This window comes from Amia ocellicauda, chromosome 2 (genome assembly GCF_036373705.1).
Source record: "Amia ocellicauda isolate fAmiCal2 chromosome 2, fAmiCal2.hap1, whole genome shotgun sequence".
Classification (NCBI taxonomy): domain Eukaryota; kingdom Metazoa; phylum Chordata; class Actinopteri; order Amiiformes; family Amiidae; genus Amia; species Amia ocellicauda.
In genome coordinates this window covers 36,250,482-36,278,393 of record NC_089851.1, presented here as the reverse complement: position 1 = coordinate 36,278,393, position 27,912 = coordinate 36,250,482, and the positions used below count along the sequence as shown (strand labels likewise).

At 35.6% G+C, this 27,912-nt stretch overlaps 1 protein-coding gene across 2 annotated transcripts in view; it reads left to right on the top strand.

Moving 5' to 3' along the window:
* The window catches only part of plxdc2b (plexin domain containing 2b), a 189,345-nt gene extending 172,700 nt beyond the window's left edge, over window positions 1-16,645 (top strand). For both annotated transcript variants that reach the window (XM_066723384.1, XM_066723385.1), the window contains exons 13-14: window positions 9,725-9,885; window positions 12,515-16,645. In XM_066723384.1, coding sequence (XP_066579481.1) covers window positions 9,725-9,885; window positions 12,515-12,634 — 281 coding nt within the window. In that variant the 3' untranslated portion in view covers window positions 12,635-16,645. The remainder of the gene's footprint in view (window positions 1-9,724; window positions 9,886-12,514) is intronic.
* The last annotated feature ends 11,267 nt before the right edge of the window (window positions 16,646-27,912 follow it).

Here is a 27,912-nt window from a genome sequence, read left to right as displayed (position 1 = left end):
ATCACTTAGTTATTAATGGACACCAAGTGAGCACGATGGGACAAATGGCCTCCTCTTGTTTGTAAACTTTCTAATGGTCTTATGTTCTAATTGTTTTCTTAATTTAACTTTTGTTGCTGTACACACTGTACAATGTATTTTAAACTGCTACAATTAATTTTGTGCTCCAGTGGTACAAGCCATAATTATTAGGGTTTTTTTTTAAATCAAATACTATTTTAATTAATATCTGTAACCTGCCATATAAATCTGTACCGAGCTAACAGAACGAGCTAATGTTTTTTGTTTTTAAAAATAGGAGAAAAGTAAGAAAAGGATGTTAAGGATTTTAACTTTCAAAATGAGATGCAGGAATGAGTCAATTGTTGCTTATAGGCAGTGCAGCATCAAATATGTTTGGAATACTGGCATAAAGTATGCAGTAGGGCATTTTCCAAAAAATGTCATATTGTCATATTTCAATCATATATTTGTTTTTAGATGTTTTGTTCATTTTCAGTTTCTCATATTTTTGTGTAATCACAAATTCAACTGAATTTGAAGGATGTTAACTTTGCAGATGTTTTGCAGAAGCTGTACAAGTTAACCATCCATTTGGGGGTGGAAAGGTGTCAGTGCAGTGAGTGACGCAACCGCAAGAGCAATCACCAGTTCAGCATTTAATTTATGTACAAATTGGTTACAGTGCTTAAGTGAATTAACATAAAATAAACAAAAGCAGATGGCACTGTTGGATTTGAGAGGCCAGAGCAGTGCTGTTGCTGTGTCCTCCTGGCCAGGACTCTCACAGGTCTTCACAGCTGAAATAAACTTCCCCGCAGAGTCTTTCACATCTGAATCCAGTGAAAATAGTAAGCACTTCTATACACCAAGGGTTGTGGTGGAGTGGAACAGTTACACAGTTATATAATTAAACCTGACTTTCTGTATGTTTAGTTAATACAGTCCACATGAGACTAAACAAATATTCCTTGTTTCTTATTTTTTTGTCAGTGATAAAACTGTTAGTAAATTAAGCGTGGCTATATCATTATATATACACCAGAATGAGCAGCCTAGTTTTATTCTAAAAGCTAATTTAGTCCTAAATATCTGTAATTGCATAGATGCAATCTGTATGTCCCATAGCTCTTCACTTCATAAGCTTGCTTTAAGGCAGTTATTGTTAACACATGGCATTGTGCATTGCGGGTCACAGCCATCTTTAATTTTGAAATGCAATTATTTTTATTGTAAATTAAGGCCTAATAGAGGGCCTTAAACTGGACAAAAAATCCAGTTTAGAAGAAAATAATTGTGGGGAATGACTGTTTGACTCTATAATTTTCATTCACAGAGTTACATTTTATAAAAAATAAAATAAAAAGTTTTCAATTGTGTCTGATGACTCTCCAGTTAAGAAGAGGTTTGGAATCTGTAGGCTTTGTTTTTTTATGTCACAGTGCAAAAACAAGCCAAAAAGAAGACCTTAAAGTTAGTGTATCAGGATCAGCTCTTTTAACTGGGAGGGGAATTGACATGGGGAAAGAAAATTATCTTTGGATAATTGAAAATCACTTAGGAGCTCGGCCCACAGCAGGTGCCTAGTAAAAGGTCTGCTGATTCACTTGTTTAGTGCTCTTACTAATCTGAAGTCAATTTTCATTTAACCTTAGCGATGCATTAAAAAAATAAAAGTAAATTATAATATATGCAGTTAATATAATGAATAATTACATAATACAAAGCTGATCAACTAAAGAAAAAAGTAAAATGCTGCCATTTCATTTATAAACCACTCATTATAAATATTTCCCTCAATATACTACCTACAAATAATGATATCTTATTCAAGTTCAGATGTGATATACTAAGAGAAATCAACACATGGTTAAAGTCCAGGTGAGGTCTGAACACATGCACTATATTAGGGCCCATTCTTTAGAGACAGAAAGGGAGGGGATGAATTTCAACAAGAGGAAGGACATTGTAGTGTTGTGTTGTGTTAATAAAAAAACATCTGGATGTCAAAGAGAGACAGAGACAGAGAGGGAACAGTGCTGAAGATTATGGGGCTGTCTGCACATCTGACTGAAAAATAAGAAAATAACTTAAATTATTATATGACTAGCCAAATGCAAAATATAATCTACAGCTAAAACCAATCAAATCTTTGTATTATTATTATTATTATTATTATTATTATTTACAAAGCTTATACTTTCATAACCAGCACTTTCATTGGCTTCAAATACATATCAAATTTCCCCAGGTCAGAAGAAATGGCAAAGAGGTTTCTTTAAGAAACTCAACGAATGTTGTTTGCACTTGGACACCGTCCAAAGCAGCTAGAATGGGTGCTAAATCATAATGATTGGTGAAAAGGGCAATGTAGATTTGTAGCTAAATATCCTGCACATGTTTAGACTGGTAATAAGACTAGTAATCATATTAAGCTGTTAATGTGATTATTTTGTATTTCCTACTTTGAATTCTTCCATATTGTCTCACTCAGATCATTTTGAATGTAATCCATGATATCATGAAAGAATTTCATCAGTTTAAATGTACGTTGTTAGTTGTCAGTAGGAACATTTGCCCTTCATACACCTGCAAGCAATTTTGTACTGAATTTCTCTCTGATTCTCTACTTGGATGGCTGGGTTGTGATGCTCCAACCAGAAGCCTGCTTCAATTGGGGATTTACAGTGACCTGGAAGATTCCCAATAAATACTTTATGTAATGAAAAGCTTTTAAATAATTTATTGTGGTAGCCCATTTCGAATCCTTCTCACAGAGGACTAGAATTTACTATTTTAACACATTTCTTCTTGTTGAATTTGGATCATGTAGCTTCAAAAAAATACACATCTGCCCTGAATTCTGTGAAGGTTGTTGATCCTGACTGCGTATTGTTTACTCATCCATTTCAAGCCCTCAAAGTGGTCCTCAAAGTGTGGTCCCCAGACCACCAGTAGTCCACAATGGCCCTCCAGATGGTTTGCAAGTTGATGCAAATGCAGCTTGATCTGAAAATAATGACACTGTTTATACGTTTTGTTTCAAACATGAATTTATATTTTACGGATGATATTTCATGTAAAAATTAAGTTGGGTAAACCACCCTGATTAAATCAAGCAACAGTTTCTTTTTAATGGTTTTCATTAACAATAGTTAATTTCTTAATGGCCAGAGTAAACCATTCCCATTTGGCTGCTGCACCACGTTAAATACAGCCTATTGCAGCGCAGCACCATTCGTCCCATTAGGATGGCAAATGGGAGCAAATTAGCTGCAGTGTCAGTTTTAGTGTTAATGTAATGGTGGGATAAGATCTAAATTCACCCCCTAAAACATTTTAAATAAAATCTGTTTATGTTCCGGTAAAATTAATCATTTAGCATTACTGGTATTTAGAGATGCAGGGGTGGTCTGCAGAAGTGTTCGCATTGGCTGAGTGTGCCAAAAAGGTTTAAGAAACTGTGATTTAGACTAATAATAATAATGATGATGTGTTTTTTACTTAAATGTTTTCATTTTATTTTTAAAAGCTCAAATTGCCGTAGATTACGTATTTAATCTGTGTCCTTGCTGCCACAGAAGTGAATGCATAAATTCTTCTAAAAATGCAGAACACTTCCTTTATTTTCTGCATAAGTTCAGTCACCTGGAAACCAATTAACCAGACTGCATACATCACCCCATTAGTCTGGGCATTTGACTTTTACCGTTATCTTAATTTTGGAGGGAGCTCTGTCCATTCAATGCTTTCAAATTTCTGCTGAGAAAGGGTTGTTCTCAGCACAAACTGAGTGAGGCCAAGAAGAAAACTCTTTTAACATTTGAAGTATTCCTAATTGACAGGCTGGAAAATGCATTTGCAGAAGAGACTTTTACATTGGTACTGGTCAATCTGTCTGAAAGTTATAATAAATAATTAAATACATAAATAATAAAGTTGGCCTTGTGTTAGCAACACACTGGCCTGCTTAGCCATGCTCTTATTTTTATACTTGTTTTTTGCAGCTGTTCACGACTTTTTTCCTCCAGACAGTATCCCCTGAGATTTACTGTCCTGTATTATTATGTGCCAATGGTTTGTATGTTGTACGAGTTGTACAGAAGTGATAGAAAACATATTGGACTGGCTCAATTGAGATTGTAACAACTGCTATTATTGTTATTATTATTTTCAGTTCAGCGGTGCTTCTGACTTCAGTTTGACATCACGGTCACACATATACAGACAATGGGCTAGTTCTGAATAGCCTTGCTTCAGGAGAAAAACATTTCTCCATTTTGGTTTTCTCAAGGAAATTAAAACCAGTTGCTCATCAGAAAGGGCCAGACCAAATCCAAACTCTTTTCTGGAGAATTTTTACAAGTAGCTATGTAATGGCCTAATGTAACTATGAACCCCTGGCTTTCTCTTGATTTTCATACCAATGTGAGAAAGGCAGGTGTTCCTTGGGAAAATACTCGTCACACTGAGAACAACACTTTCCAAGGTCATCCTTTATTTGGCTCAAGTACCCTGAGCTGGAATGGAAAGGAACACAATGTGCAAAATGCAGCCAGGCAATCATTACCTTCAATTTCACAATGGTCAGAATTAGGAGATACATCATGCAAGCAGTTACAATTTCAAATCTTTGCATAGAGCAGCAGTTTTTATATACATCTTTAATAGAATTATGTGGCATTGAGAAGTACTCACTGAAACCAAACAATCTTATTAAGGTATTGCCTATTTAAGCGTGTTATCTGCAACATAGCTCATATCCAATGCTCATTTAGTCAATATCACTATGAAGTGACTAACATTTACAGGTACCATTATTTCACACATACAACTATTCATTAAGGTGAGCTAACTATACAATATTTTCCCCCCGAATTAGATAAAATCAATTGGTTTACTAAATAAATCACGTAGAGCATGCAGATATTGATCTATATTAAGCATAATACACCTTCAAACTTTGCCTTTAGGAAGTTACAGATGGAAATCGTATTAATGCCAGAATAAATTATTATCATGGGATCCACCATTTATAATTGAAATGGCCAGTATTTCGTGATTGGCATCGTATATGGTATTGATCCATTTCTAATTTAGAACCGGTTCAGGGAAAGTTCAGTTCAGCATGTTGTGTCTCTCTGTTGTCACTCTCAGGCAATACTATATGGCTTCCTACCAGTTCTTAATTCACAGCAGTGTATTTGTCACCACAAAATTGGGCAATTCTGTTTTCCGAGAATCACAAATTTACAGAAATGACAGCATTTTGGAGTTTGTCTGCAGATGACTGAAAAAATAAATCACTGAGATATTTTCCATAATGTTATGACAGAGGTTGGCTTCACTGATTTTAGTTTATTTTTTCCATCAGAAATAACTTAGCTGGTGTCACTTGGGGTTCTAACCATACAGATAGTGTTTACTGCTAGGCATGGTTTATATAGTGAGAAATTAATTTGCAATGCCTGACGACACTACCAAACCCACAGCATTTGGCTGTGGCAAGATTTCCTCCTTCTCAGTCATAGGCTTCCATCTATGGGAACCCAGATATCACTCGAAAATTACATTTCACAGATGATTACACACTTAGTTACAAAATAAACTTTATACAACACAGCTGTTTGGAAGTATAATTCTGGCAAAAAATGTCTAACTGGGTAAAGAATGTACTCAGCAATGCCGTTTGGGAGGTGGTCAGCTCTAAAGAGTTGCTGAGCATTTTTACACAACTCTTTGTGTTGGCTGATTAGGGACTAATTTAGTTTTTTTCTGGTTTCAAATGAAAATGTTGCCTGAGAGAAGCACAAGGGAATGATTGTTAATTGCCCTTTTTAATTGATTTTTTGTTCTTTTTCATACCAGTGCAAGTGCAAACCAAATTAAATTATATCAGATGGTTTCAGACACTTCTGTTATAAGCAACAGATGGAAAATAATCAGAACAAAATGGTGTAGAGAGACACATTTTTCAACACATTTTTCAACACACAAGTTATGCTTTGTTGCTTTGTTTGGGAAAAGTAACATGTTCACTGAGAGTGTAGCTGTCCACTGTCCACTGTTATAAACATAGGAACCAAAGGACATGACCATTAAGATACCAAATAAACAAATTCATTTTCATGATTTCTGAAAATAGAAGAAAGAAAAACAAGATCTATAATATACACCAGGATTTAGTGTAAGGCCTGGTTGAAAGGACATAAGAAACACAAAGAGCTGGAGCGGAAACTTAGTATTGTGTTATTGTAACTGAGAAGCTGACAGAAGATTAGCTGAAGATTGGTGCGTCTTTCCATTTCATCTGTGTCTTTGTGGACACATCACCCTCGCTACATTTGTTTTCATGTGAACCTCATGCTCAGAGTGTTTCAGATGATTTTGCAGTAGTAGGTGATGTTGAAGTGCAGTCAGGGGGGTGTGGAGAGATGAATTGGTCGGCCAGTTTGCTCTAGGGACTAATTGTTTCCATGCAACCGCTATTTAAATGCCTCTTTCTCACCTCAATGCAAAGTGTGGATGTACTGTAATGGAAACAACCCCATGTCTGTTTTTCAGAATGGGGATTACAGTTTTGGCCCAGGTATTTTGTTAAATGCCAGCCATTTTATTTTTCCAAAGGGAACGTCAGCTGACGTTGGAAAACAAAATAGGCACAGAGGTTCCGAATGTCTGGCTAAAATTGTATGTTCCGTATTGTTTCTGATAAAGATCATGTGAAGTGAGGATGACAGACCTGCATATTCCATTCTATGTTTAGGATATATGAGAAAAATGCTTTTCTATATGGATTTAAATGCAAATTTTATTTTAAATACAGAAATACATTTTTGAAGAAGCTCAACATCACACAATTCAAAATCCATCTTTTTTTATCCCAGTGCGCATATACAGCTCTGGAAAAAATTAAGAGACCACTGCAAAATTATCAGTTTCTCTGGATTTACTGTTTATAGGTATGTGTTTGGGTAAAATGAACATTTTTGTTTAATCCTATAAACTACTGACAACATTTCTCCCAAATTCCAAATAATAATATATGATGAATGGAATGGAATGCCTGCCATACAGTACATGTAGAGATGCTGATTGAAGAAAAAAATTGCAGAGCTGTATATTGTGCTCATATATCAAGACTGATTGCTGAACATGCCAAGCACAATCCCTGTATTTGCAGTGAAACCCATACAGTTTGCTTTAACGTTATTTGAGATTTTAGTAGGCTAAATGTGTTTGTTTTTTAATATTCTTATGTATAGAAATGTAAATGTGGACACAATCTTAAAAGTCTGAACATGTGTATGAAATCATGTTAAGGTTTGTAACTTTTTCCATTTCCATACTCAGCTACATGATTCCTGAGGTTTTCTCGTGAAGTTCTCAAATAAATAAATGTGTGAGTGATGAAATGCCAGAATGGCATATATTACTGTATCTAGAGTTTAGTATGAACCAGACAATAATGAAAACAATAACACTATTTGTCATAATGGCGGAATTGTTGTATTAATTTTGCCAATAAAGAGATTCAGTTAAACACGGCAGATTTTAAAAATCAATGCTAATTGTTCTGATTAGATATAATGATTTTAAAGAAAATAATATACTTTTTTCCCAGAATGAATCTGCATGATGTTTTTAGCACATCAACAGTAATGTACAGCACACCCTAGCAGTACAGTTCAATTTATAATTAGAATGTTTTAGCATCTAGTTGGGTTTTCTAATATATGATTGAAATCCATGAGGCTGTAAGCCAACATCAAATGGTGTGAAGCAGGTAACAAGATAGAAAATTAAGCTGAAATACAATTAATTGATGTGTGAATGAATGTGTAATCAATGGCCATGGCAATTTGTAATCATTTAATTAACTGAATGTTGCCTGCTGCCTATTTTGATCAATTGACTTGGCTCTTTTCTTAGTACTTCTAAAGCATTCCGAATTCGTTCTCCTCTCATGGTGCCATTGATTGTATTTTCGAAATTTTACGTACAAACAGAACCGACTTGAACCTTTACTGAAGGTCTATCTTAGAAATTAAATAGTTTTCCAACCATTTTCAACTACTTTTTTATTTTTCTTCATTTGTATTTGAATGCATTCATACACAGACAAAACTCCGAAATTAAAGTTTACGGGTGTTTTTGTTTTTTTCATAGTCCACTTTTCTTTCAGATTGCCAGTCCCCTGAAACACATACAGCTACTTCCATGGCTGTTTCAGCTTTTGAAAGTCACCTTATATACAGAAGGGATTTGCTATTTTTGAAAAGAAAGAAAGAAACATTATTTCTGGGGTGAGAACTGTATGGAAGCAGCTGTCTGAAATAGGAAAGTGTCCCTTTGCAGTTGGCGCAGTCAGGGAGGCAGCGAAAAGTATGAATGAACCCAGTCGGAAATGTCTCATTGTCAAGGGAGTGCATTTAGTCCATTTTCTGACATGTTCACACTGGACCATATACTTCCATAGTTACAATGCAGTCATAATAGACCTGTAGTATTAAACCAAGCAAAGTGTTATCCTCCTTATGAGCTTATCATCAGTAATGGGGTAATATTCAGTATTTGTGTTGGCATTGCCCCTTACTGCTCAATTGAGGCAATGGAATCTAAGCACAAAAGGGGGCTAATCTATGGGATTGCTTGGCTAATGCCAGATTGCAGTACAGTATCGCTGTATTCATATAACAATGGCAGCGAGAGAAATTACCTCCAAACACAATCTGCAACAGTCCATTTGACTTCATGGTTTGGGGATTTTCTAACTGCTAATTAAATTGCCTCTGCTTATCTGACTTTGGGAGGCTCTGGAGGCTAGAATACTGTTTCAGCTTCACTATACTGTCTACATGGAAGCACACTGGCAGGAAATCCATTCTCTTTGGAGAACTGGTTATCATTTCTTGGTGCCATATTAAGTCTCAGCTAGAAGAGGTTTTCAGCATTTTCTTTTTCTTTCCTTTTTTTACCTTATCAGATAGAAGTATAATTATTTTAGAACTCCAAAATGTTTTCCTAATCTGGTAAATATAAGCTCCTCTATCTCTCTCTCTCTCTCTCTCTCTCTCTCTCTCTCTCTCTCTCTCTCTCTTTTAATAAGCAATATCTTTTAACCTTGTGTGAGATTATTTTTGTGCCATTCAGGCATAACAGAGTGCTTATGAATAACTAATCAGACATATAGTGATGGCAATCTTCCTGGTACAGAATGCACAGCAGGTTTGTTAGGACTATAGTTGCATGCTTAATGCTCCATTTGCTGGAGAGGAATTACTCGCTACCTTTGGCATGCTTTTCACCGAAGCGGCAGAAGATAAATGATTTCCCATTTTGAATGTGCAAAAATAGATCATGTGGCAGCATCAAGTGTGTGGGATATCATTAAAAGTTTTATGGCATGTGAAGAAAAGTATATCTTCTGTCAAGCGCAGGTTTGAGAATATCTTCATGACCGAGATCTTACGACATATTCAAATTCTCCTTTTCTGCGCCCAGACAGGATGTTGCCGAGAAGACACTGTATTTTGACAAGCGTTTTGATGACAGAGAAAGTATATGAGTGTGACTTATGTGGTTGTTAACATTTTATCCCCATGCTTGAGTGATTCGTCGAGCTTAACTCTAATTTCTTGTAACTAGTCTTCTCAACTCTATATATTTCCGAGTGCTTACATTTTACAGGTCTGTTAATGGGTTTTGTTAACATATTTTTAAGCCTCTCCGGCTGACAGCACTGCTGAACATAAAGGAGGACGACTGCATGCTGGCTTGATTGTGGGCATCCTTTTCATCGTCCTCATCGTGGCCGCAGCCATCCTGGTTACTGTGTACATGTACCACCATCCCACCTCGGCCACAAGTCTGTTCTTCATCGAGGTGAGCCCTGTCCTAATTCTATCTTATGTTTTCATAATAGAGTCATACAAAAGCTCAAAAGTGAAGGTGCTCATGTTCCTCATAATACTTCCTGCAGTGTGCTCTGTCATATAATTTCTAATATCTTTATTTATTAAAAATGCATAACACTTCTCTGGTTAGAAATAGAAATAGGAATAGGAATTACCCACAAACCTTTGGAACATTTCCCTCACCCAAATAAGGTACAATTGATTCAGGATCATACTAGGGCAAATAGGGCAATTCATGACAAAAATCAAACCTCAACTGGCCTGAACACCTAGGGAGTCATCAAAGGATTATTTTTGGGAGAGAGAGAGAGACAAGTCATCAAAACTTAAAATACTAAATACGCACTCATGAGGGAAAACATGCTTGAAAGGTGGAAGAATAAGAAAATCAATATTTAATAAAATACAATTGTCATACAAAATGCCTCAGTTAGAGCTAATTCAGCATTTAAATAGCTGTTGGATGATCAACATTCCTTACTTTCTTAAACATTCATACTACAATTTGTACTTTTCATGTGAACATTATCTTTCAAATGTATCAGGTGGCAACCCAAAAAATGTTACACTGGGGAATAACCTTTAAATCAGAATAATATCAAGTCCTAATAATGATCTAAGCAGAGAATCTTGAAACGCAGTGGTCATTAGTCTAGTTTTTGCCAAGCTATTTTTCATTAAGCTTTATCCGTCATGCTCTCGATAAATATTCATGACTTCTTTCTAATCTAAGCAATACAAATTTTCACTCAAACCGCAATCCATTACTTGTTCTTCCTCTATTGTGAATTCTCTGAGAAACCATTTAAGATTAAGAAGTCGTGCTTATTTGATATGTTTTTTTTTTTTAATGCATTGGGAGTGATTGATCTTTACATTTCATTGCAAAGGCACTGTACTTCAAGGTGAAATGAAAATATTGCTGAACGCCATATTCCTGACTGCTCACGTTCTTCTTTATGCCGTAATCATACAATGTAAATTACCTGCAACTTATATTGCAGATAAACCTTTAATAAGAATTTAACACAAGTGCCTAGAAGATCAGTGAGAGAAGAGTTCCTAAAAGGAGCCTGTCATGACAACCTGTAACACCACTACTATAAGTGTCTTATAAAACAAAATATAAATTGCATCTGCCTCTTTTAAAAACATAGACCAATTTATTCCATTCGTACGTTAATATGGGGATGGCAGTGCACATTTACTTGTTAGTTTTTCCAGAAGTAACAAAATAATGTGCAAAGTGAACTTGACCTATTCTGCTAAAAATTATATCTGGCTAAATTTCAAAGAGAGTGCTTGGAATGCAGGAAATGAGGATATTATCCAAAACATGATTCATGCGCTGCAATCTTATCATGCACTAAGCTTCTGTTGACAGACAAGTGAGAATAATTGATGCCTCATAATGCTCCACACATATCAGAATACCTTGAGAAACCAAAGGACTTTCATAAATGTGATTTCCTGAAGGCCTAGATTATGGGACTAGGTGTCAAGTCACAGACTTCCTATTTTAATGCTACGAGCATTAATGTTTGATTTTTGTATTTTGTTGCGGGTAGCACATATATTATTATTCCAAATAAATGTATACTGCTGGTTTTTAGTGTTGCACAATCCTCGTGTTTATTTCACTTACATCCATTTACGCAGTCCAAGTTTATAAATTAAATTAACAATGAAGAACAAATTCTGAAAGTAACAATTTCTTATTGGAATGCATCGTTGTAGGGTGATAAAAAAACAACAACAGTAACACCTTGGGATAACACTTCATGTAATACAAAATAATATGGAAAAGTCACAATCAATTGCCATTGGTTCATATTCCCGTTTCATTTAAGATTAGGGACGTGTAAACTGAAAAATCAAAACAATTCTGAGAATGCAAGATTGATTTCGGTATACTGGAATATAAATAGTGTTTTTTGTTTTGATTTGGTTTTCAAGGCATCCTCTAGTGGCAAAAGTAAAGATATTGCCTTAAGCACCCAAAGAAATGCACAGATGCAAAGCTTATATAAAAACGAATTATGTTTAAAGTCTTAGATTCAGTTTTCATTAAAGAAATGTGTAGAATTTACTATAAATGGGCATTTTAAACAAAGGAGTTTCTATTATTGTGCTTATTTAACTTCTATAATATCCATGGGCTTTACAATCTGCAATTTGCTTTTCAGAGTTTACTGCCACTGTCATGGTGGGATAGGATTCCTGCAACATATATGCAGATGCACAGAGCGTATCAAAAACACTTTAGAGAAACAAATGTGATTAAAAAAAGGGATAATTTTAGGACTGACAGCTAATTAACCGATAATTAGTTTGTAAGTTATTTAATTAAAAAGGCAAATGTATCTGTGTCCAGGCAAAACCAAAAACATAATTAATACGTGTCAAGAATTGGATTCAGCAGCACATTGAATTTAAAAGGGTAAATGTTGGCTTTTTATTGTTGTTGCTGTTGTTATTTGTTTGATTCTTTACCTTTAACCATTAAAGGTCATAAAGAAAGTGAGGTTGTTGTTGTTTTTTATTGACCTACACCAGTGATTCCTCTAACCAGCACCGGTGTCTGTCGTGTTTTCCAGAGACGCCCAAGCAGATGGCCAGCCATGAAGTTCCGCAGGGGGTCGGGACACCCGGCCTATGCCGAAGTGGAGCCTATCGGGCAAGAGAAGGAAGGATTTATTGTTTCGGAACAGTGCTGAAATTCCCGAAAGGACAGTGCACCAGTGCTGGCTTACAGGTGTGGGAATATGGGCAACTTCTTTTGGTAAACTGAAAGGTCTAGCTTACTGCTGTCAACAAACGAAACACGAATCACAAATGAGCCTTGAATTTTTAACCCCCCCTCCCAGGCTCGTCCTATTCGACAGAACCACTGCGTTAGTAGTCTTCCTTAGCAATCGTGAAACTTTTCTTTCAGATTAAACTGGCTTGGACACATCTAGGACCTGCAGGGGAGAACTACTGTCAGAACGACTGTGCTCTGAGAGCTTCTTGTATGTGGTTCACAAAGTTCAGTCTGAAAGTGAATCGTACATTTCCTACCGTCGAGGAGCTAAATTGCAACAGAGATCCAAGTTCAAAGGAAGCCATCTTCTACTGTCACACAAGCGTACACGCGGTGAAATACGATTCACAGATTTGATTTCCTGCAGCTCTGCTGGTGTAAGGCTTGAAGGGGAGAAATTTATATATTTTTCGAATCACAAACACTTTTGTGAGCATTTCAGTTTTAAGTTTAGGTACGGTGTTAGGCTTTTCATGTATCATATAAGGGTGTGTGGGTGTGTTTTTTATAGGGGGTTTCCCTACATCTTTTTATCTTGGTTTTAATTGCATTACCAGTTTATGTCACAAAAGCCCATAATTAATTCTCCTTAACCATGCTGAAGACTTTTATAGTTCGATGATTTCTAGAATATTCTCCAGAGCTGAACTGTGATAAAAGACACTTAATATTACAACAGCGGGGTGTGCCAGGCATCTAAAACATTTAAAAATAAGTATAATTAATTCACTTCTGAGTCGAAAAGGGACCTAGTTTAAATAGTTTCCTTTAAAACAAGCAAAAACATGTTTTCAAGTCCCATTTGAGACGTTACAGACATTGAGTTGTCTGTATAAGTAATTATTGAGTAGTCATCGTATTACTACTAAAGGTTGTGGTTCTGCCACTTCATAAAGGCCACACTGAGTGCGAATTCCAGTTCAGTGGTCAACTCTGATATGGTTTTAAGGAGCAAAAGGACATGAGAAGTGACAAACAGCAGTCCAGTAAATGCAGTATACAGTTACATTAAACATTTTTGCCATTAAGTTCGCTTACAAACACAATCAGCTTGCTTTCTTTGAAGTATTCTGGGTTTATGGTGCTCCCAACCTTTCAGTGATTTCACTTTTGAGTTTTATTGCACAATCCTATCAATGCAATTCTTTTGATTTCTTAGATTTTTTTCTTAGCATATACAAGACCGGCTCTTGTGTGTTTAATGATGCTGCAGTTTAATCCATCCTGAAGAGTTGATCTGAGTTCTTTTAAATGATTTGAAACTCAATATTTGGCATATGGGGAAGAGGTGGAAGGACGAGATGGATTTTTTTTTCTATTGTGTTGTGCTTGAAGCTTCCCAAGCAATATGTGAATAGCTAACATGAAACCTGGGTACGTCTCTAATTACATTGATCACATGTATAATTAAATCTCTAATGCAAAAAAGCATTAGCCCGCAACCTATGTGGTATGTAACAAACATTTGCAGCTTCAGGTTTTGTCCAACAAATAGGTTTGTTTTCTTAACTTTCTCCCCCTATATCATGACACTTTAAGGTTTTACTTGACTGTTTTTGTAGCAAATGTTATCCTATGAATCAGATTATTTATCATTCATCCTGTTAAACATAGCTCTATCTAGATTGATCTGGTAATCCCTTCAGTCAGAAATAAATAACTCAAACCTAAGCCTGTTTTAGCCTCTTTGGAACTGAGGACACACTTCTGTATTATAGGTACAGCAATGTCAAATTCAGAAATGATTGCGGCTGTACTGGGGTATGACCATTCCTGTGAGTCAATGAACAAATTATTGTAAATTACAATAACAGGGAAAACAAAAATCCCCAAACAGTCCCTTAAAGTGCTGGGGACTGTGAAATGTTAATATCCTGTTTTGAGCCCCAGTTTGATAAAATCGTAGTTTTATTGCATTTGAAATATGTCGAGCTAGAAGAGAGATTGGTATCTTCAATGAAGAATTGTAAGAAAAAATAACACTGGAAATGAGTAGAAGAAACAGTTCACCATCTACAAACCTGTTGTGTTGTATTGCATGTTGTGTGTTTAGACAAAAAAACACCAAGGAAATAGATTACAGGCAATGAATTACACTAGCTTAACAGCTATTGCTTAAGGTAGTCTGTACTTGTGTTGTATTGTTTGATTTTATCTTTGTTACCCCCAAAAAGTACACATTTAAGGAAAAGTGCATTCAACTTGGAACTGTACAATCAGTGATATAGAGTTGTTGTTTTTTTTACATATCTCACATTAACAAAACCTACCTCTATCAAACATTCACCCCAGAAAATCTGTGCTGCGAATATACTTCGATTCTAAGCAAGCACATATGTGTGTGTGGAAGGAATGCCTTCCTCACAATTGCATTAATAAAAGTATTATGTTTTTTGCCCTCTGTTTCAACTTTTGAAAAATGTCTAGTGGTTGCCACACAGTCCTTTAAGAAATAGGATGTTCCATTCTTGTTTTTGAACATCCCTGCACAGAGTAAGACAGAGTAGTCCAAAGCATTGCACTTTTCACCATCATCTCCAAACACTGTCTCTCCAGTTTGTTTACCGTTAAACAAATACATACAAAACCAGTGGGTTTATTTTAGATGTAGTGACTGACCTATATATTGCCAGAACAATATGTCAGTCTGGCTTTTTTTAAGAATGGAGAATATTGCCTTTTTAATGTGTGCCAATCTTATTTTAAAATCACTGATGCCACTGCTATGATAACATCAAACTTAACTTATGAAAAACAAACATTAGTCCAGACTGCTGAACAACCAATTACATTTTAACTAAACTGAGACCAAAGAGGCATTATTGTTAAATTTTAGCCACCCTTTAGCATTTTATTTTGTTATGTAATCACTTTATTTACTAACATGACTTGACTGAGCTACTGAGAAGAAATATGTTTTTCAGTGGAGCACTGGGGAGACTGAAGAACTGTACCAATCAACAAAAGGGATATTTACAGCAAAACTTTTAAAACACTTTGCTCCAATGCAAAAATATTGTATTTCCAAAGAACTTGACCGATCAACAAAATAAGTGACTTTTACAGGGAAACTTTCCAAACGCTTTGCTCCAGTGCAAAATATGGTCTTTCCAAACTTTCTGAATGTTTGTTCAAGTGCAAAGAAATAAATAAATACACACGTCTTACCTGTGTTGACTTTCATTCTATTTATTTCAGAAAATGGAAGACATATTTTACCCTGGAGCACTAATGCTTTGAATACCACCCTGTTAATCTGTCAAACATGTACTTGTCAAATTTGATTACCTGAATCTGCAAATGTTTACAATTGTGTCAAAACATGCATTAAAAATGAATCAAATCAACAGAGGAAAGGTTATAGTGATGGTATGATTTCTATTCCTTGGTGGGGTGGGGGGTGCACTGCAGTAAACTTTCTAATAGCATTAGGTTGAATAACAATTTTCTGCAACAAATTTCTAAATTAAATCATATGGATATATTCAATTGAAATCCATTTGCTCTGGTTTATTGTGCTGCTTTAATCACTTGCGTCACTTAACCAGTCTGATTGTTTTTACCTAACTTGAAATTAACTTTACCTGCTTTTAGAGAAAAAGCAATGTTTTGGTGTTATTATAATAGAATATACTATTGAAGTGGGTTATTCTTTTGTGAAATACAATAAAAGCTCCAATAACTGACAGAAGCAGACGGCAACAAAAAATGTCATGCATCTGTAATTAGGGTTGCCTGTATTCTTTCAAATCAGAAAAAGAAATAGTATCTGAAAATGTACAGCTGTGAGGTTGATTGTTGTTTTAAGCTTTTTCACATTGCTTCTAGGATTCAGTTAAAAAAATCATACCATAACTGTCTGTAATTTCTGTAACTACTGTCATTTTGACTACATTTGAAATAATAAAGAATGTTGTTTTCATTATTTATGGTTTTGTTTACAGCAACAAGTCAGTAACACCTATGTATTTAGAGACAAGTGAAGACATGTTTCTTGGGAATGTTTTTAAAATACAGCAGTTTCACTGTTGGGTTGCCCAGCAAAAGCAGGATTATAGCTGGGAAAAGAGGTTGTAAACTACCAGACACAGCTTCCAAACAGGGGAGAAGTGGAATGAAAAGAAGAGGATAGCGTTACTAATCGGTCTCCTTGCAAAATGTAAAGCAAAGGTGCCGCAGTCATTTCCAGTTGGGCCATGACGTGCAATTCCTTTCCAGGACATTCTTCAGAGTTGAAACTGCTCTGCCCTGTTTTAACAAAAAAACAGACCTCAGTGACCGGACACATTTGCATATGTACTCCATGGATATTTCTTAATTTTTTTTTAAGGGCAATTATATAAAATGTACATATTACAGAATGTACATTCACCCACAGTGTGGAACTGCAGGGGGAAGATCACGGTGCTGAGCTCAATGAATAGGCGATTTCTAGGGAAAGAGTTACACCCAGCCAGGGATATGGTGCAAAATACATTTAATTGCTTTATTCTTTACAGTGTGGGGGCCTAGCTCCTCCTTGAACCCACCTGACTTCCTCCTGATCCCTCACTACAAACCTAAAACCGTTTTCAACACAAAACAACTAACACACAGTAAACCATACAAATCACAAATCCTTAGCAAAGTCCTGGTCTGTATACAAGATTCAGTGACCAAATTCTTATTTTTCATTGGTTTTCTCTGGTTCCTTCTCTCCAGCTCCTCCTCAAACAACAAGGCACACTAGTTTCCTGTCTTTATGTGAGTTGGGGGCTCCCCATCAATGATTTATCCTCCCAAGGCTTCCGAGTGATGTAGTGCCATGCAGGGTGGCCATTTTGGGCACTTCCTAGATCACCACACCTGATAATAGTGGAAATCTTTTGCTGAGGTTCAGGGAAAAGATTTTGTGGAAGCATACAGATTGAAACCTAATGACACCAGCTGGGGAAGAAAGGTAGAGCACTGAATTACAAGTGAGAACACTTACTGGTGACACACTTAATAGTTAATCCTTAGAATCAAAAAGTAATACAATACAGTAATGCATTGATTTTCTATATCCATTATTTCTACCTTATGTGTGATACTCCCTGCTATCATCTTATGTCACTTCAGTTATTGAAAAAAGCAACATGAATGGATTGTGGGATTGGAAATACATGTTTGTTTGTTCCATTGATGTAGATCTCAGTCTCTTTACTAGCAGAGGAGAGATATCTTTTTCTTCCCTATCTTCTTGGGTTATTGTCTGGAGCTGAAGAGCTTGGTTGTGAGAATCAAGCCATTATATAATACAAAATAATACAAAAAATATGCCAACTCTTACATATCTCATGAAAAAATACATATGGATTTCTGATCATGTGGCCCACTATTGAAACAAATATGGACAACTTGACTACAAAAACGATCCATCTGTGCCAGTAGAAATCCATAGATGAGCAAATAGAACAATCCCAGGGCAGAAACTGATGTCTTATTTGACATACTGTGTAGTGATTAAGATAACTCACTCAGTTTTGCTCATAAAGCATTGTTTGTACTTCCCAGCAGCTTAAAGAGCAGCTGTTCTGAAGACTTGAAAACCAGGTGTGCAGTTTGTGTATTTTTCACACAGTTCACCAAGGGGTGTTACAAATATATGACAGATATAAAGATAGGTACCTCCTCCAACAATACATAGATTATATGTACTTAAAAAATACATCATGTAATATTATTATGATACTGAGTCCATGAACTCATATCCCCATCCAAAACTAATATCTGCCAATGTCTTTGCAAAATGATTATTTCTTTAGCTCGAACATTTGAAGTTCTGGTCAAAGCACAGTTCTTTGTTCATGTCTCTTGTTTACATTCTGAAACATTTCCAAATGTCATGCATTTCATGATTTAGCTTGTAGAGTTTAAACAATGACCACCCAGTGTAAAATAATAGTGGTTTTAATGCGTCGTTTATATCTATGTGGTAATCAATGAGTTTGCCTTTACAGAAAGTGCCTAAATATGTGCAAGCCAAATTATTAGATAACATTTGAAAGAATAAGAAAAACATTAACAAATGAAGATGAATAGGGTCAGAAAAGCTATGATGATTCAACAGGTTATATGAAGGGTATAGCTGTAGGGAACGAAGGAGTGATTCCAAAACTGTCTGGAACTCTAAAGTAACAAACCTCTGAAACAGCTCCGAGGTATTATTAGGAATTACTATAGCAAAACAACTGAAACCAGAAGAGTTTGTTTTTTTCTTCTTCTCCCCAGTCTCATAAAATATGTCAATTACAGGCCAGGAAATAAAGCAAGAGACAACAGAGGATTTTGCTGACATGTCATGGAAAACAGTGAACAATAAGAAGCAATAATTAAAAAGATTCCCTGTATAAAAAAATATCCCATAAGCACCACATCAAAAAATAGTTGGGTCAGTTTTGATAGTCTGAAAACTCAAACTGGAAAGATCTGAGGTATATGTGTTTGGTCCTTGACCTTGACTGTCCACTCCAATACAATATTTTCAGTCAGTTTTCTTTGTCATTCAGTAAAAATACAGCATATTTTCCTGTTTTCACAGAAAAGAAGAAAATAAAAAAACTACTGGAGAGATTTCACATTCTAACACTCGTGATGTTTTTTCATTGATTGACCTTTACACTTTTATAGCTGCTGAGCTGTCTGTGTTATTTCTCTTTTATCTCCTGTAATGAATATGAAACTGGAACTGTTCCCATTCTAGATGAGTTCTTAAATTTAAAGGAAAGTCTTGCATTTTGCATTGAGTTGTTTACTGAGCTGTAACAGTCTGGCAGTGAGGACAAAACTATGGAAAAACAAAAAAACAAAGAAATAAGAGGAATTCAATACTATCGATTCAGAATTCCTAGGTTCTATATTGACCCTTCGTATGGGATGAGGAAGTGAGTGTCAAGTGAACGTCCAGTTTGTATGTTTTTTGTTTATCAAATGCCCAGGTTAAGTGATGAACCAGCAAGGGTGTCTGGAGTTGGTTGTGCAAAGTTGCCTAGGAAAGAGAAAGGGGAATAAAACAACTTTCCTATCTTTATTGTTTTACTTTCTCAATCTGTGAAGGTTTTTTGTTTCTCTTTTTTATGAACATTTCTTATCTGGACTGAAAGCAAAAATGACGGGACTGAATCTCTCCTTGCATTTTATCTGGATTGTTTTGTCAATACTTAATTGTTTGGCCTTTATTCTTTCCTTTGCTGTGATACTTTGATTTACTCCTTTGGGTTATAAAAGTGGCTTTCCTGCAATCAACCCTACAAGGACTTTGTGTTTTTCTCTTATAATCAATCATAGCTGGCAGGGCGACTTATACTCCATGGCCTATAATACTAGTCATATTTTCCATGATTTATAAATTACTCTGTCTGCCATCGTCTTTTTTTTCCTTTTTCCTATTTTCCTGGTTTGTGTGTACTGTACAAATTGAACCTGAAAAGTTAATTGTACTAAGACAATTACTGTTAAATGTGATTTATTACAGTCTATAATAATACAGAGCACAGTGTATGCATACACTGGGTACAGCAAGGCTAAGCTAATCTTAATTGACACTATGTGCTATGTTTTTATGTGCTGCACCTCTGTCCAACCCCACCTGGAGCAATCTAGGTACAGTACTTTGCTCAAGGGTACAACAGCAGTGTCCCCCACCTGGGATTGAACTCACAACCCTCCACTCCAGAGTCCAGAGCCCCTCCACACTTCTGCCCCTGTTCCGTGTTCCCAACTAATGATTCCTAGAGGAAAACAAATAATAGCCTCCGTAAACTGGTGAGTTCCCACTTTCACAATTCAAATCATCTTCAGTACAATGTAGCTCTTGCCTCTGTTTGCCCTTATACATTGTAGGACAGTGAGGAGTGAGGTGCTTTACAGTTCACTGCATGCTAGAATCACGCCCACATGGTTTAGCCCTGCTTGTGAACATATTGTTTTTCATATTGTTGTGGGTACAATGAAAAAACAAAAACATAATGTGTAGCACAGCAGTAATTGTGTGATTTTTAGCACATGATTAACATAATTGTATTACTTACAAAAGATTCAAGAGAACGTATGTAGTTCTCCTTGCACGGAGGTTATTTTCTCGTTGATGCGGTTTAACGAGTACATGGAGGTTAGGAACCCTTGAGTTTAAATTGTGTTTATCAGCTGAGCAGAGTGAATGTTACTATAAAGTGCAGAAGGCTTCTTTTCTTTCTACGTCTTTCTTGTCTTTTTTTTTTCCTACGGTGAGGAGTGATAAATTGGAGCAGGGGTTAGGCACCAGGTGGGAGGTGAAGGCTGAATGAGATGAAGGCAAGAGCCGGCAGGTAAGTAGCGATTGTTGTATTGCAATGTGTGAGCTAACAGCTACCAGAGGATGGCAGGGGAAAAGCACTAGCACAGAACATAACCAATGGATGCTGAGGGGTTTGTTGACCAATTTAACTGTAGGCTGAATTGCAACCCATACAAGACTGCGATTGCCCTCTCTCCTGACCTTGAGATTAAAACTTAATGAATCCTGTTATTGATACCTTAAAAATCTGTCTGAACAATTTTATTGAATGCCCGTAATATAATAAAATAACTTGGAAGAAGAAGAAAAGGTTTCATCTTAGAAGGCAAAGAGGCAGGAATTTACAAATGTAACAAAATAAAAAAAAACACAGAAACTCAAATAGAAATGCCAAAAATACAAATGACTGAATTTGAGTATAGTTTAGCCAAACACATTTAACCATCCCCTTAGCCAATTCCGATCTTCAAAAGGGCAACACAATCCTCTTGCAGGTAACAGTATTATAATAACCTTTAAGACCACAAAATACACAGCTGCTGCAGTCTGGAAAGTTAGCTTAAAAGCATACAGAGAAGAGCGGCTGTCTGAGCTGTCACATTAGAAAGCAATACATCTCGGAAAATTTTGCCTTTTGGTTGTGGATAATTGGACTCAAAGTCACACATTCAGGAAAGCCCATCACACATACATCAACATCAGAACCAACTTGACAGCCCTACATTAGTTAACAATCAAGATTGAGGTCTTATATTTGAAGAGAACACAGGAAGACAGCGTACCTCACATGAATTATTGCCATCTCTGATTCAGTTTTCTTTACTCTCCAAGAGATTAGTGAAGCAAATAACACACTTAAATGTAATAAATGGCTTCTATATTTTCATTTGAAGTCCTAATTTAGAGAAATACCACATCTGCACTGTCAGCTTGATGTTAAATGTCTTTGATTTCATTAAGGACACTTTTACTGCTCTTTGTTTTCAGTATTCTTCATGAATAATTTTGTATATATAAATACAAAATGGTACAATATTTTGATATCAATACAAACACATCGAGGACAAAATGAATTAGGACAGACTGAAATTATCCAAACTATGATCTCATAACTTGAAATTGAACGTGTGTACACAGAGATTACACAAATTATATATATTCGTACGTGTACGGATAAACAAAATAGATTCAATAAAACATACTTCCATTTAAATTCTTTATTTGAACAAAGGTTAAAAACAGGTAAGGGGTGAGACGAACCTGGGGTTCATAATCAGTCTTCCTGATGTGTGGCATTAAGATTGTGTCCATGCATTTAGGGTCATTCTCACGTTGAAAACTGAAGTTTTCTTCCTAAGGGCACTGTATGATGTTGAAAAATAGTTTTCAGTAGTGGCTCCAAAGCCGATTGAAAACAGGAATGTCTGTCTACCCTGTTGATAATAGTGAAAGGGCTTTAACAATTCATAACTAGGTAACACTAAGTTTAACGTTAATTAAGAAAAAAAAAACACTTCTTAAATTGTAATTTCCCCAACTCAAAGTAAAAGTATTAAAATATTGTTTTTCTGTAACTTTCACATGACAATATGTAATTACTAAGATGGACTTATTGACATTGCAATGTAAACAAGTAGCAACACGAATCTGATATGCAAGTCTATTCTCCAGCTATCAATATGTGAAATATGTGTCTCGCTTTGCTTCATAGAATTTGTCTAGACATACCAAGGTGCTAAGAATGCTTTGTCATCAAACCTTCATAACCTTGAGATTCTTCTTCCCTCGAATATAATATTATTATTATTATTATTATTATTATTATTATTATTATTATTATTATTATTATTATTAATACATTTTATTTGTAATGCGCCTTTCTTGTACTCAAAGCACTACAGTACATTACAATCACAATCTTACAGCATAATATATCATAACAATAACAACAATCACAAACAAATTAACAATTAAGAAAAAAAAAACTGATTAAAAAGATAAGTTTTAAGTAGTTTCTTAAAACAATGAAACGAAAGAGCATTCCTAATGGAAACAGGTAGTGAGTTCCACAACTTAGGAGCAATGCAAGAGAAGGACCTACCACCCATGGTTTTCAATTTATAAAGAGGCTGATATAGAGAGATAGAACCAGGAGAACGAAGAGAAGGAGAGGAAGTATACAATGTTACCAAATCACAAATATTACCTGGGGCCAGCCCATGTACTGCTTAATAGGTTAACATAAGAATTTTAAAATCAATTCGAGATTGAACTGGCAGCCAATGTAATTGAGAAAAAACAGGGGTAATGTGCTGACGTGAAGACGTGTGAGTCAGGACACGAGCAGCTGAATTTTGTATGTATGTTTGTATTAATTTAGTTTGCCGGCAGACCTACAAAAAGTTAATTACAGTCATCAAGCCTGGCTATAATGAAGCCTCTTTGCATCAAGAAAAGAAAGAAAAGGCTTGATATGAGCAATATTTTGAAGATGAAAAAATGCTACTTTTGTAATATTTTTAAAGTGAGTGGTAAAAGAAAGCTGTGCATCAAAAAATACACCCAAGTTCCACACATGAATTGTAGGAATAATTAAGCTGTCATCCACATAAAGTTCCAAATTATTACATTTACTCACAGCATTCGGAGTGCCAATTAGAAGAATTTTGGTTTTGGAACAATTCAATTTCAAAAAATTGATTCATCCAGGTCTTGATTTCTAACAAACAAGCAGAGAGTGTTGATGATGCTAATGAACAGTCTGGCAGAGTGCTAATGTAGATCTGGGTATCATCAGCATAACAAAGATAACCCAGGCCAAACTTCTGGATAATCTGTCCAAGAGGCAACATATAGATACTGAACAGGATGGGACCCAGAACCGACCCCTGCGGAACCCCCTGTTGCATTGGAACAGTCTGAGATATTTTATGCCAATATGGACAGATTGTGAATTCTAATATCATTGCTGAATAGTTTGAAAATATCTTGCTTGATGTGCTTTATTTACCATTTATAGTGAGTGATCAAGTATATTTGCTAAAAAGTCACTTGTTTTTTGTCATTTTTTTAACACACCTGCCATTATATCAATGATATCGGTATTATTAGGAGACAGTAGTGGAACTTGGGGTAAAGATACAAATAGGGGTAAGATTATATTATTTACCGCATTTTATTTTAAAATTTATTTATTTATTCTTGCCCTTAAAATAATATATTTAGATTTTATTTTTCTTATGTACTGGCCAGTTTACAATAGAAAGCTGCCTTTAAGTGTATTCATAGAATTTAAAAAGAAGAAAATGGTTGTAAGTGTAATCCTGCATGGTTGTATGGCCTTTTGCTAATGTCAAGAACCTAAAAGTTAAATTAAACTTTTGAAAGAACCCTTGATTGCCATTAAGTATGCAAAGACGCTGCACACAGAAGCTATCCAACCAACACCATCTGTCTTCACAGGGAACGTTAGAGAATTGTCTGTAAATCTCAGGTAAAGGGGGATGACAGCAGATTCCAGTTTTTACCATGGATGTTTTTAGGCTAAAACTGTTCCAAAGCATGCATCCAAGTCTACAACCAAATGGCAACAGAAGGTGGGAAGACGAGATCAACATTCCTGATTTGGGCATCAAAAACTCTAATCCTCAAGATCCGATAGAAATTTTGTGGTATGGAATGAATACCACAGATAGACACAAACAAATGCAGTCTATGTCTGAGAGGAAGAGTGGTCAAAATTCCTTCACGAGAAGTGCCTGAGCCCTTCTCAAGGTTATCGAAACTGATTATGATTCCATTTGAAAAGTGTGTATATAGAAAAACATGTCATTATATCTGATGCATATTCTTTTGATATATGTGATACAGCTTCAGTTTGTTGATACAGGTGGAGAAATGCATTTTCTAAGCCAAATTAATTTTATTTACGCTTTATGAAGGTCATGAGGTAACTGTATTTACTTGTCGCGACCTTGCATCCAGTGGTATACAGTCTTTGAAAGCCTTTAAAGACATGAATATAAAGATTTAATGAGAGACTCTTTATCTCCAAATATTTTTTAGACTATTTCTCTATGTTGCTGATCTTTTGTTTTCGTGCCTCGTGCAACTTCATAGAATACTCTGAAACTGTCTAGGACACTATGCATCTAATACCTTTTTCTGTTTTATATGCCGACTGCATACACTTCACGCTGAAGGCTCTCCTGCATTTTTTATCCCACTGCTTTGATTTGAAAAGTTATTTAAAAAATAATCAGATGGATAAACTAAATCAGTATGATAATCACCCATTCGGAGTAACGGCAACAAATAATAGTGTTGCTGTCCCTATACATTACCCACTGAGCCGAGAGTTCAAGCTACACCGAGTTCTGTTAAATGTCATATCCATGAACACAATTATGCACTGTTGCTCTGATAGCTGTAAAATGAAGAAAAAAAATCTTCAAAGAATGTTAATAACTCTCTGGTTAAGCGGCAATAAATTTAAGATTAAGTAGAGACCTTTCAAATCTCAAAACATCTGCCACCTGAAAATGTGGGGTTTTTAACGACTGTGGTAAAAGGCACACATCCATTGGTGGCACGCACTCTGCTGATATAGTGTTAATTAGTGAAAAATGACACTTCTCTGATGATATTAGTCATGATTTGTTTTCTATTTTGCCACCTGAACCCAGGGGGTGGTACAGGGAGCATTCAGGTAAGCTGTGGTGTCGGAGAGATACAGACTTAATGTAATTATTTGTTATTAAAATAATATTTAATACAAATGGTTAAAGTTAAAATACCTTAAAATTAACATACAACACACGGAAGACATAACCAGCGACTAGTGCAGATGGGAGGAGGCAGTGAGTTACAACCTCTCACTGTTTATTTGTATTTTTTACTCAGTTTATCTTGTCCCTTTTCACTGCCCTGTTCTATTTTTTTCCTGTAACCCTCCACACTCCTGCTTGTGGTTGTCCTCTCACTTGCACTGCTAGGACACATTAAACTGATAGCACAGGGCCCTTACATCTTCTAAAGTTTGTTTCATATACTTTATTTATTAATTTCACAATGGTAAACTCTAATGAAAAGTGTGTTAAAACAATGTGGCAAATATAAATAAATCAAATATGTTGAAAAGGCTACCTAAGAGATGTTTCAGGGATGGTCAGTTACAATAAGCATTATCCCAGGGCAGTCAATTATGAGGTGAAGAGTTTAATGAGGTTTTTGCAATGTTGGTTGTGGTAAGATTTGGTTCAGATGGTTTAAAATTAGGAGTCTTTGGATGAGTTTCATTGTACTTAAGCACAAGATAATTATGAAACAAATCTTTCTATACCTTATATAGGATTTCATGCCACAAAGAACAATCTTTCAGTCCATGTAATGCAAATAAAGTGTAAAGAGGGCATTCACAGGAATGTGTGGTTCCTGTTCTTCTATTAAGTATAAAGGTGCAAATGTACAAAACAGTGCTTTCTATAGGCTGGTAGTCACAGCTGAGTACATGTGAATATGAAGATGCACAACAGACAGGCACCAAAACGCAACACAACACAACACAGCACATCACAGCTAAGCATTACATCTCATGTGGTTGACTTTTGACTGCAGCTGTAATACTGTAATATTAACTACAGATAAGTAAATGGCAGTTGACATGCCAAAGCAGATAGTCTAGTGAAGAGGTTACTATAAACCACTGTTTGTTCAGATCAGTAACATCATAACTAAAATTATCATTAGTTAGCTAAAAGTAAAAAAATATATAGTAACATAACTATAACTGTAATTATAACTGAACAAAAAAAAAACACTGCTAGCATTACATTTAGTAGTCTTGCTGACTATATAAACAAAGGTGCTGTATAATAATGTATGAGCATGTATTATTAATACTATTATGATTTACTAATTTTAGATATTGGATGCAGAACATATATATTGTTTCTTCGTTATTAAAAGTGAGGTCATTATGGTACTCATCCCTAAACTAAAGTTCTCAAGATAACAATGTAGAACATTCTTTGTATATAAAGTTCGGTTTAAAAAAGTTTAACCTCTCCTCCATGGTAACAAAAGAATCTTCATGAAATGTCTGAAAACAGCATAAATGTAGTAATGTCCTTCCCATCCGGCCTTCAGCTATAACACATTCTGTTGCTAATTAATATTTCCAAATTAGCTACTGAACGTGCTCTAACTGTGATGGACTATGACTTCAAGAAACCATTCAACCCTCAGCCATCAGTTTAAACTATTTAAAATATTTGTTTTTCTACTTTTACGGTAAGAATATGAATACAGCTATACTTTTAATACCTGATTTGTTAGTTGTAAAAAATGTTACTCCAAAATAATTCAAGTATGAAAATGTGAAATGCTTTTTGGTTAAAATATAAGACGATTCTAAAATTCCAAGAGGAAAATGTAGAATTTTGGTGTCATAGACTACAGAACTCTTGCTTCTCACATATCCCCTGTGGATCTCAAATCGCTTCATCTTTCCTGACTACAGGGACTCTTTCATGAAGTATGCTTTTGCTGCTACTTCCTTACCAATGTCTGAGCCCTGTCTTTCTGGCCAGTGGACAGTTGGCATTGGAGAGCAAATCTGAACATAGAGAGCTCCAATCCCATTAGTTTTATAACTCACCCTAAATCACCAATTTCTGCAGACATGGGCATTCATGTTCGATATTCATAATTAAATCGATTATCTTGTTCAAAGGAGGCAAATCCTGTCCTTGAGGACTAAGGGGTATACAGGTGTTTGTTCTGAATGATCTGGTACTTACTGAGCTTACCAAAACAACTGCTTTATTTATCCAAATTAAATGTATCCAAGTTATTAACAACAAACTCTGAGAGAGCCTATTGTGATCCTAGATCCA